Raw genomic sequence first — 13,537 nt, 5'->3', positions numbered from 1 at the left:
ACACCTTCCTCTTTACGTAAATATAAAACATCTGACTCTTTACATTAAATATAAAACACCTTCCTCTTTACGTAAGTATAAAACACCTTCCTCTTTACGTAAGTATGAAACACCTTCCTCTTTACGTAAGTATGAAACACCTTACTCTTTACATTAAATATACAACACCTTCCTCTTTACGTAAATATAAAACATCTGACTCTTTACATTAAATATAAAACACCTTCCTCTTTACGTAAGTATGAAACACCTTCCTCTTTACGTAAGTATGAAACACCTTACTCTTTACATTAAATATAAAACACCTTACTCTTTACATTAAATATAAAACACCTTCCTCTTTACATTAAATATAAAACACCTTCCTCTTTACATTAAATATTAAAACACCTTACTCTTTTTACATTAAATGATAAAACACCTTCCTTCTTTACCGTAAATATAAAACACCTGACTCTTTACATTAAATATAAAACACCTTCCTCTTTACATTAAATATAAAACCCTTCCTCTTACGTAAATATAAAACACCTTACTCTTTACATTAAATATAAAACACCTTACTCTTTACATTAAATATAAAACACCTTCCTCTTTACATTAAATATAAAACACCTGACTCTTTACATTAAATATAAAACACCTGACTCTTTACATTAAATATAAAACACCTTCCTCTTTACGTAAATATAAAACACCTTCCTCTTTACATTAAATATAAAACACCTTACTCTTTACATTAAATATAAAAGACCTGACTCTTTACGTAAATATAAAACACCTTCCTCTTTACGTAAGTATAAAACACCTTCCTCTTTACGTAAATATAAAACACCTTCCTCTTTACGTAAATATAAAACACTTTCCACTTTACGTAAATATAAAACACCTTCCTCTTTACATTAAATATAAAACACCTTACTCTTTACATTAAATATAAAACACCTGACTCTTTACATTAAATATAAACACCTTACTCTTTACATTAAATATAAAACACCTTCCTCTTTACATTAAATATAAAACACCTTCCTCTTTACATTAAATATAAAACACCTTCCTCTTGACATTAAATATAAAACACCTTACTCTTTACATTAAATATAAAACACCTGACTCTTTACGTAAGTATAAAACACCTTCCTCTTTGCGTAAGTATAAAACACCTTCCTCTTTACGTAAATATAAAACACCTGACTCTTTACATTAAATATAAAACACCTGACTCTTTGCACTAAATATAAAACACCTGACTCTTTACATTAAATATAAAACACCTTACTCTTTACATTAAATATAAAAGACCTGACTCTTTACATTAAATATAAAACACCTTACTCTTTACATTAAATATAAAACACCTTCCTCTTTACATTAAATATAAAACACCTGACTCTTTACATTAAATATAAAACACCTGACTCTTTACATTAAATATAAAACACCCGACTCTTTACATTAAATATAAAACACCTTCCTCTTTACGTAAATATAAAACATCTGACTCTTTACATTAAATATAAAACACCTTCCTCTTTACGTAAGTATAAAACACCTTCCTCTTTACGTAAGTATGAAACACCTTCCTCTTTACGTAAGTATGAAACACCTTACTCTTTACATTAAATATAAAACACCGTCCTCTTTACGTAAATATAAAACATCTGACTCTTTACATTAAATATAAAACACCTTCCTCTTTACGTAAGTATGAAACACCTTCCTCTTTACGTAAGTATGAAACACCTTACTCTTTACATTAAATATAAAACACCTTACTCTTTACATTAAATATAAAACACCTTCCTCTTTACATTAAATATAAAACACCTTCCTCTTTACATTAAATATAAAACACCTTACTCTTTACATTAAATATAAAACACCTTCCTCTTTACGTAAATATAAAACACCTGACTCTTTACATTAAATATAAAACACCTTCCTCTTTACATTAAATATAAAACACCTTCCTCTTTACGTAAATATAAAACACCTTACTCTTTACATTAAATATAAAACACCTTACTCTTTACATTAAATATAAAACACCTTCCTCTTTACATTAAATATAAAACACCTGACTCTTTACATTAAATATAAAACACCTGACTCTTTACATTAAATATAAAACATCTGACTCTTTACGTAAATATAAAACACCTTCCTCTTTACATTAAATATAAAACACCTGACTCTTTACATTAAATATAAAACACCTGACTCTTTACATTAAATATAAAACATCTCACTCTTTACGTAAATATAAAACACCTTCCTCTTTACATTAAATATAAAACACCTTACTCTTTACATTAAATATAAAACACCTGACTCTTTACATTAAATATAAAACAGCTGACTCTTTACATTAAATATAAAACACCTTCCTCTTTACATTAAATATAAAACACTTTCCTCTTTACGTAAATATAAAACACCTTCCTCTTTACATTAAATATAAAACACCTTCCTCTTTACGTAAATATAAAACACCTGACTCTTTACGTAAATATAAAACCCCTTACTCTTTACGTAAATATAAAACACCTTACTCTTTACATTAAATATAAAACACCTTCCTCTTTACATTAAATATAAAACACCTGACTCTTTACATTAAATATAAAACACCTTCCTCTTTTCGTAAATATAAAACACCTTACTCTTTACATTAAATATAAAACACCTTCCTCTTTACATTAAATATAAAACACCTTACTCTTTACGTAAATATAAAACACCTTACTCTTTACATTAAATATAAAACACCTTCCTCTTTACATTAAATATAAAACACCTTACTCTTTACATTAAATATAAAACACCTTCCTCTTTACGTAAATATAAAACACCTGACTCTTTACGTAAATATAAAACCCCTTACTCTTTACGTAAATATAAAACCCCTTACTCTTTACATTAAATATAAAACACCTGACTCTTTACATTAAATATAAAACACCTTACTCTTTACATTAAATATATAAAACACCTTCCTCTTTACGTAAATATAAAACACCTGACTCTTTACATTAAATATAAAACACCTTACTCTTTACGTAAGTATAAAACACCTGACTCTTTACATTAAATATAAAACACCTGACTCTTTACGTAAGTATAAAACACCTGACTCTTTACATTAAATATAAAACACCTTCCTCTTTACATTAAATATAAAACACCTTACTCTTTACATTAAATATAAAACGCCTTACTCTTTACATTAAATATATAAAACACCTTCCTCTTTACGTAAATATAAAACACCTGACTCTTTACATTAAATATAAAACACCTTACTCTTTACGTAAGTATAAAACACCTGACTCTTTACATTAAATATAAAACACCTGACTCTTTACGTAAGTATAAAACACCTGACTCTTTACATTAAATATAAAACACCTTCCTCTTTACATTAAATATAAAACACCTTACTCTTTACATTAAATATAAAACGCCTTACTCTTTACATTAAATATAAAACACCTTACTCTTTACATTAAATATAAAAGACCTGACTCTTTACATTAAATATAAAACACCTTCCTCTTTACATTAAATATAAAACACTTTCCTCTTTACATTAAATATGAAACACCTTCCTCTGTACATTTCAATAAAACACCTTACTCTTTACGTAAATATAAAACCCCTTACTCTTTACATTAAATATAAAACACCTTCCTCTTTACATTAAATATAAAACCCCTTACTCTTTACATTAAATATAAAACACCTCTCTCTAAACATTTCAATAAAACACCTTTATTTATACAGGCAAAAAGAAAACTAATCTATACATGTAACATGAAACAACTTTTTTCTTAAACATGTAAAGACAAACATCTTTTACATTTCTTTACACCGGTATATATACGAACACGTAACTGTATTATACTATATTTTAAACAAATTATATTTGTGTTTCTTGTCATTATTTGTATCAATACAGTTTGATTCTGTACACTCATATCATATTGTATACCTTGGTCTATATATGTATATTTGTATCGAATTGTATGTTACAGTATATTGATGTACACAGGTATTTTGTTGTATATAGCAGTATATAATACTTGCGATTTATTGTATATTACAGCATGTTTATAAACATTTGTATATTATTGTATGTTTCAGTATATTTGTGTACATTAAAACTGTATTGTATATACATCATACCAATGTACACTTTGTATTGTTTTGAATATTACAGTATAAGTATGCAAATAAGTTTTTTTATTGTATATTGCAGTATATGTATGTACATTGTAGGTGACGCCCCCTCGAATGAGTCACCGCTAGCGGACTACCCTACCGTTGTCACACAGGCCAGTGGAAACAGCGTACTTGTCGTTCAAGATTACGCTTATGGAAAATACCTTGGTGTGCTCAACGTCACGTTCAACGATCAGGGAGAGATAACCAAATATGGAGGGAATCCCATTCTTCTCGATTCAAGTATAGCAAAAAGTGAGATTTTATACTATCCAAACTTTGTCAGCTCATGACCCATTCTATTCATTCCTATGCTAATCCAATCCATATCATCACTGGATTTAAATTACAATAATCATAGAGTTGTATTTCAATAAGAAAGTATACGATATAGGATGATATATTAATCCAAAATTGAAACCGAATCTACATTGATTAATCATTAACACCATTCCTTTAACTTTTTTTTTATCAAATGGACATCAACGGTTGTAACCGTTATTAAAACGACGTTTGTTTCCGTGTATTTTGGAGAGTGGCAATCGATTATGTTCTTTGGTAATTTTTGGGATGAAGGCACGATCAGTGATTTTCAATGCGGATTTGAGATAGAAATGATAACCTTTGAAGAAAAGTATCATATTTTCCTTAACTACATACCATACAATTTATCATATACTTCTATATTCAGTATCGTATATCACAAAGTTCTCCAAACATTACTATAATCAACATAATTTCTCTTAACCTCACTATCAACTCCAAATTTCTTTTAAACCTATTTCATAATGGTGTAGACATGTTTCTAAGAATCATGCAGCTGTGTTGTTCATTCTTTTAAGTAATATTATCTTAAGAACTCAAGTTATTACATTTCTTTAGTATTAATATGCATACGCTGTAGGGAATTGTTCAACGTCTATATACCCTGTCAAATTTTCAGAATCATGTTTTTAAATGTTTTGATAAGTGTTTCCTAATCTATTTACCAACTGAGTATCACAGTTTATCCGTCTGCAGAGTGCCATGCCAAGTCTTCAGTTCTATATACATGTATATTATAACAATAATTTGCTTGTTATTATGATATTGATAATTTAGAATTTAATAAATCGCTTTATCACAGCCGGAGCGGCTGTTTCGGCGCTAAAAACTTAAACAAAAAATTATGTACTCAAAGATGCATTTGGAAGCAGACCACAGAAAGACTGGTATTCATAGTTCTAAACAAGAAATATCTTTAAAAAAGATATACGGCATAGTTTTAATGCTGGTGGTTATAATGTAAAACTGCTGGTTAAATAAATTAACGAACTAACGCATTTCAGCACGGATAACAAAAAAAAACCGTATCAGTTTGAATCATTTTTGGTGATTATAAGACTGCATTTGAATCAGGAATATTCTTTTATTAATGTGTCATTTGAATAGATACGTTCAGCTTGCATTCAATCTTAACTTTGTTTCGTTTTTAACTGCATATCTGCATGTTGCATTAACCGCTACATTGACCAATCACATACTTCATCTTGACCAGTAACGCCACCTGTTGCGTCATATCCGGGGCCAAAAGAAAATTATACGGCTATGCCGAAAAAATGGATTTTCTTATCCTTCAGAGCTGTATGAAAATTGCTAATGTTGTATAGATTACAAATATACATACTTGATTATAGGTAATATGTAGGGTTAACTGGCTATGTTTACATATAAAAAACATGTGCCTTTTTCAGAATTTGGCATTTTTACTGTACACTGCTACCTTAACAGCGCAAACAAGCGACCCTTAGGCCATATAGCCTTCTTTCCACTAGGCTATCGTGCCTCCACTAAAATGCATTGTACTATCTGTGGTAACAGACATTCTAGTGATTTCAATCGAGTATACCCGTTTATGCTTCAGAAAACCTATAGTTGTCTTAAACAAAGATACAATATGTAATTGTATTGACCTCTAGCAATAGCCCACGACTGCTTATCCTTAATGTAGGTCTATTTACAGCCCACCACTTATCTCCATGATATAGGCCTTGTTGATATTCCTGCACTACTCGTCCATGATATACGCCCACCAATACTCGTCAATAGCATGGCCCTATTTATAATTCAACATCACTTGTCCTTAATATAGCTGTATGTTTAGTCTACCACTACGCATCCATAGTATTACCATATTTATAGTGCACCACTACGCATCCATTATATCGCCCTATTTAACACATAACTAGTCATTCTGACATATCATACGACAATGTCATCATTATCAATGTATTTGATTTGATTAAAGACGAGTTTTTTGTCGATCTTTCATTAAATTCCAAATAATCTGGGTCATTTTCGTCAGTTTTCAGTTCAAGATACCCCCCCCCCCCCCCTCCCCCTCCCCCAACCCCCAAACAGTCTAACTGCCTATTTTCGTCCCGACCTCTGAACCCTAACAATTTTGTATTATGATACCACATTGAGTAGAGACTGTGGATGATCCAATCAAAGCTGACCACTTTGCCATAGCTCGTTTTCCTCATGTTCACTGACCGGCTCAGCCCTGTTCGGTTTATTTTCAAACCCTCGTTGTTTCGGTTCTTTCCTACGGAACTGTAGCACCTGCCGACTGGTGCTAAATAACTCTGATGTCATTAACGCACATGAGTACAGTTTGTAGTTCATTTCGCGTAGGTAACGGTCAATTTCGCGATAAAAACCAATGTATGTGTCCATTTTCAATGGTTAAATATCATCAAATGGCCTGACGTCAGAGCGGGCGTTTAAACAGTCGTATCAACAAATCTCCAGATAACATGTCCAGTTTGTCTTACTGTGCTTGATTTTCTTTTACTCATTATGTAATTACTAAAGTCTGTTATCCCTGATGTGAATGATTGTTCGGGGGAAGTTGTAAACACATGATCAAACAGTGCTATGATTGTTTGGGAACGGGCATTGGGCGGAGACAGGCATAATTTGGGGAGCAGACGCAGGTAATGGGGGTCAGAAGTTTGTACAGGGCTGTTGTGAACGAGCACTGTGGTTTGCTTCGTCCTTTACAGACCCCTCCTCGTTATCCACTTTTTCAAATATCATATAATGAGATTTCCAAAGTTAACGTCAGAAAGATTTATGTTATGATGATATTTCATAAGCTGTCGAAAAGACTGAAGCAGACGACAAAATGACGGAGGAAAATACTTATTTATGTAAAATAAACATACATTTAAAATATTCAAGCAATTATTATTATTCTTTTTATTTAAATCCAATTGCTTTTTTTAAAGATGTATTTTCATAAATTTTAGACGCATCTGCTATATGCAGCCTCAGTTTATTTCTTCAAATGAACAGTCTATTTTTAATTCATTGGAATTCCCCTTAAAAGTAGTTCCGGCTGGCATGGTGATACAACATCTTGTATCACACACATGCGTAATACAAACCGACAGGAAACGTTCACCGAAATCTGTTGTATCACTAATGTAAGATTAAATAGGTATGTGATAAATTGAATCTTACACTGGCGGCTATGACTTTTGGAATTTGTTATGCTCGTTCAATAATTTGATATGCCACTCGCCTCAAGGCTTGTGCCATATCAAGTTATTGAACTAGTTGAATGACTAAGCCATTCAAGTAATATCCTCTATTTACAGTCCTAAGTTATTCGTCCACCATATCAGGCTATTTATTAGATACCATTGCTAGCCCATAATATAGCCCTATCCATAGTCCACTACTAATCGTCTATAATATAACCGTGTTAACATTTCACCTCTGACCGTCCATAGTTTGGCACTACGTATAGTTCGCCCGTACTCGTCCTTAATACAAAGTTATTCCAGGGGTTTGAGGGGAGTAGCACTTTAAATTACCACCCGGGACATGAACTTTTGATATAGTGTAAAATAAGGAAAAGGCTAATAATATAACACTATTTATAATCCACGACAGAGTCAAATTAATCACATAAGTAGTCCGTCCGCAATGCCATAAGGCAATGCCAATACACAATTGCTATGTAACGTCGCAGGATCGTCTGAGTAGACGGACACGTCTCATATCAACCGCATTTCGCCTGTCTGATGTAGACAGGAAAATTGAATATTTTTTTGCTTATATTCTCATTAATGACGCTTTTGTGATAAGTAGAATGTTACAATTTTGGCTAATTCATATGGAATATGGCATCTGGCATATCCGATCAAAATGTTATATTCAACACATTATCCTCCATTATATCAGTATACTTTTAACATACCACTATTTCTCCATAATGTAACCTATTTATTGGCCACCACTGCTCTTCCATATTACATCGTCGGTTAGATACGGACATCACCAACATATTTCCTACTAATATTCGAGGAATTTTATGGACAAATATACATCGTGTTTTCTCATACATTGTAACAACTTTAGTCTTTAGAAATATGTATCTGCAGCAGTTTTTTCACTATCGAATGGCAAATTGTAGAGGCCATCGTTACGGTATAATATTGAACTGAAACAACCAAGAAAGCGGTCTTTTGATTTGTCCAAATTCCCGACGAAATTTTTTTACGGGGAGCGAGGAAAAGTGTATTAATCGACCTAGTTTCTGTCCATGAGCGTCAGGACTGCGAGTTACCGACCAGGCCTTAATACAGCTTTATTGTAAATAGTCTAATCATTTTACGGGTAGAATCATGACACAGTTATAACGTACTACGTCCTTAATATCGATTTTTTCCCGTGATGTTTATATATCTATTCTCAATGGGACGCCTATAATTATTTGTAAAACCAATACAATTACCTTTTGAATGGGGATATTTATCAGTTCTTTGATGTCTAGAGACCGATGTTTGAGCTTGTGTTTTCTATAGAAAAACAATTTTCAGGTAATTTCCTTTTATTTGGAAATGAAAGCATGGTTTGAGACGATGTTATAAGAATTATGAAGCTGGTTTTTTTGGTAATCAGATACTTCAACAAAATCTTGATGTTGTCTAATGTATTAATAAATGGACAATAGATGAAGTCATTAAGTTCACTTTTAGGATATATTTGATGTACTCATTGATGTCCAAGCGTATAAAATCATTAAACAAATATATGTTATATAGAAGAATATGTAATATAATCTTAATTAGCCACATTTGACTGGTTTCACTTTGCTGTTTTACATGCCATAATTAATACCTTTAGAATAACCAGCACATCAAAACATAATCGTAACTGAAATTGAATATCGATAAATGAACAATAAAAAAACAACAAAAACAACAACAACAAAAAAACAAAACAAACTAACTCCGTGTACTGTGAAAATAAAAATTATTTAAGGTTTATGATGTTTATCGTGTGCGGGATGAACTATATATATTGAATATTTAGGTTTTACCTTTATCTAGTGCGGGACGAACTATATATTATGCATTTTAATTTTTTGTTTATTTCTGTAGTGCGGGATTAATTATAAATAATAAATTATTTAGATATTTAATAGTTAATATATCATTTTGGTGCTTCTAGTTTGTCCAGTGCCGTGATGAACTATATATAATACATTTTCACATTTTGTTTCGTTATATGGAAACCACGGAATCAAATTATTGGGGATTGGGGGCGGGGGGGGGGGGGGGGGGGGGGGGGGGGGATAACTCAATGCGATCTCCCCATTGTTGTCACGCTGTGAGAGGGGTGAATTTAGGCCTATGGGGAAAACATAAGGCCAGCTTCGATGTGTCGACCATGTTTATTTTCTTCATCTCCATTCTAAGCAACAAAAATAGGCCGGACGGACTAATTCCGGAATAAAGTACAAACTAAAAAAATAAGAATGAAATGGAACTAAAATATCCGGAAAAAGAGTTATCTACCCTTTGACCGTACATGAAATAGATAGATATCTCACCGAACAGTATTACCATATACATAACACCATCTCCTTATTTTTGGCCTAAGTCTAAAAAACTAGAGCAATTATTTATATAAATCAGTCAAACACAGACACATGATACTGAGCCGGGGTAGTGACAACAGAACAACAGGAAACACCACCAAAAATCCAAACCATATCTCCGTATCACCCTGGTCTCTGGCACCCTACACACACTGCATCAGTCCATATTTCCCTTTAAGAACATCACTGAATCTAATTTCCACTCTAAATTTTGCCAAAATACCTCCATGATGAAAAACCCAGCCGAAAATGTGCAGAAGGGTCCAATCATCCGCTGTCCATGGACGCTGAATGGAATAAAACATAATATCTTTTAGCTACCTATATGAACTACGGAACCAAATGATTTCCCATAGACGATAATTTTAGCGTTTACCACTGTCCTGCTTAAATGTTTGTTGTTTTTTTTCAAAATCGTTCCACTAGCCCTAATCTTGAAGAATGTCATCTTGCAGTCCTGTGAATAGAATATTTAAAAATTTAAACTTTTTTTCATTTGGAGGCCACCATATTGTATTGAATTCAGCACCACAAAATCACCTAAATTTACAACAAATTACACATTTGATTAACTCCCCCTGACAAAAACAGACTAGAAACAAAAACATTTTTTTTTTCTGTATATCCAATCAGTAAGCCCCGATGCATTCACTTTTCTATTAAATCTGCCCAAACAAGGAAGACCAACAATCTATTTTTGATTTGATTCTGTGGTCCCGATAGTGGGAAGATTAACTATGGATGTATATATATATATCTATTTCTAAACGAACATTGTTGTTCGTCTATTAGAATCCAGAGTAGAATTACTGCATATGCCCATATTTGGTGAGTTTTTCACCATGCGACACCTACCGGTGTATGTCCGTTTTAAATCGAATATGGCTGACGTCAAAGCATGCGCTTCAAACCACAGAATTGACGATATATCAACACAGAAGTCCGTATTTTTTCTGAAACTGTTCAAGTATATACAGAAGAAAGTTTTTCATATCTATACTTATAAAAAATGTATCCATGATGAATGCGTATGCTTAATGACGTAAAACTGTGCGAATCAATTGATTTCGATTCAATTTGGTATGTAGGTGTATTAGGGGACTGCAAATTCGACTGTATGGGTTTCGTTGCCATGTGAACAACACGATCTTTTATTGGTCGAAATGTAAAGAATGAAGTGTAGTGAGGGGCGATAACTCATTAGAGTTATCGTTCCTTACGGAACGTAATGATAATACGAGCTTATTCGCCTATTTTGCCGGATTTATAGCGATTTGAGGACAGAAAAATTGGCACATACAATTCGGTTGATACTTTGAGCTATTGTAAAACTTGGCTCGATCTAGGTCTGGGTGTATCTGGTATCTCTGTGGAAAATCGTTTTTGTTAGATATTTTGGGTCAAACATGCCAAAATCGACATTTTGACCGAGAGGTTCTGTTTAAATCGCCCTCAAAATTCAGAAAAAAATCCAGAGATATATAGTTCTACAATGGTCATACAAAGAGATAAATGTTTTCTGAATAAAACAGTCTGTTTAGTTTTTCGATATCTTTAGCAGAACGGCCACAAAATTGTTTTGAAAATGGCCTATTTATTCGACCTTCTCAGTATTTTCCCACTCGACTGGGGTATTTCCCTATAAATAGGCTGCCTGTTTTGATGACGCTAGAACGGGCGTTTCCATTCCGTTTAGCGGTTGAACAGATAGACCGGGTAGGCATATAAAGTTGTTAGCATTAAAATAATTATGGATCAGCCGGTTTTATATTTGTTTAGGGCGAATCATCTTGATGATGTCTTTCAAAGCCTGCAGAAACATAAAGAGGTCCGTTAAGATTGATGTATGATATCAAATGATAACAGTATGTCTGAACCCTACTGGCCTAGAAATAACTCTGCTCTTATTATCCTATTGAAATTTTGAATGTTGTTATAAACTGATGTACATGTAATATACCTTTTTTCTACCAATTTCTACACCTGATTAGATTTTGGTGGTTATTGGTCAAGGATAAATGTCAGAGGTCACACTTCACTGCTTTTGCAATAAAAAGCTTGTGAACAAGATGTGAACCTCTGGACAGATTTAGTTCATATTCACACTATAGCATCACACCATTTATACTTGGATAGTTTTATTTTATTGATTGATCCAATAGAGTAAAAATTAATTAACTATTGAAAAATGAAGTTGTTTCCCCTACCAACCAATCTATTTACCCAAACTTAAGATCTTGTCACATTTAGTCAAACAAATATTTGATTAACACTGACCTTAGGGCCAGTGACCTAGAATATAAAGTGTTAAGACTTATGACGCCTGATAACACTTTTAACATTAAGAACGTTGCGAAACTGGTCCCAAACATTAGAATATTCTAGAAATGTTCTTTTCTCTAACATTTTTGAGGAATAAGCTTGGTAAGTTTGTTTAAGTTTTAGTGTAATGTGTATCGTCAAAGTCTATACTTTGTAGGTGTATTTTTGTGCAATATGACTCCTGATAATAACTTTTAAGTAAATGGATATAGAGATTTGAACCTACAGTTAGGTCATATTGGATGTGGTCTGCATAATGTTTTTGTTGTTTGCATACCAGGTATGTTTAAAAAATGAATGAATTCATCTACAGTAGAATTTCAAACTGTTACTGAACATGTATTTTTGAATTATGATCAAATATATATCAACAGATAGATGCTATTAAACTTGATACAAGAAAAAGATTGATGTATGAAATTTATACGTAATATACTATTGATACAACTGGTTTGGTCGGCTTGTCCGCATATATAAAGGAAAATTATAGAATAACGCCATCCTGAACTCATCGGGTATTGTACCTTAAATGATTCCCCGAGGAGTTCCGGATGGAATAACACCGGGGACTTCACGCCGCTTACTCGTTCGACTCAAAGGCGTTTAGCTGCAGTCTAAGTAAGCTGTATTACATTTTCCCGTCAGGACTAGGATTTTTTTAATATTATATCATATTAAAAGTGACATTTGTGGTTATAGCTGTTCTACTATGACCAAATTTGTTGCTTGACAGGATCAGTATTCATCGTCAACCCAGACCAGCGTTCCATTGTTTTCGATAACAAATCTGTTACTCGTAAGCTTCCAGTAGATCTACAGTCAATGTCATACGTGTTCATTAACGTTTTAGAGACAGGCGACGTTTAAATATGTTACATGCATATTTATTTTCTTAATTGTTTGTTTGTTTAATGAAATTAGGCCTACTGTTTCGTTACCTTTAGTTGATGCATGTTTATTTCTTGAAATCTTGATCAGCTGATATTTTGTTTATGTCGAGGAGCAACGTTTCGAGAATCGTATCACATACACTGTACATATTAGCTTACGAAGACA

At 32.4% G+C, this 13,537-nt stretch overlaps 1 protein-coding gene across 1 annotated transcript in view; it reads left to right on the top strand.

The window, feature by feature from the left end:
• The window catches only part of LOC117326765 (snake venom 5'-nucleotidase-like), a 137,443-nt gene that overhangs the window by 55,274 nt on the left and 68,632 nt on the right, over positions 1 to 13,537 (top strand). Inside the window, exon 4 of the mRNA XM_033883483.1 lies at positions 4,282 to 4,479. Coding sequence (XP_033739374.1) covers positions 4,282 to 4,479 — 198 coding nt within the window. The remainder of the gene's footprint in view (positions 1 to 4,281; positions 4,480 to 13,537) is intronic.

This window comes from Pecten maximus, chromosome 5, assembly GCF_902652985.1.
Source record: "Pecten maximus chromosome 5, xPecMax1.1, whole genome shotgun sequence".
Taxonomy (NCBI): Eukaryota; Metazoa; Mollusca; class Bivalvia; order Pectinida; family Pectinidae; genus Pecten; species Pecten maximus.
Note: the sequence above shows the minus strand (reverse complement) of the source record. Positions and strands in the feature narration are given on the sequence as shown.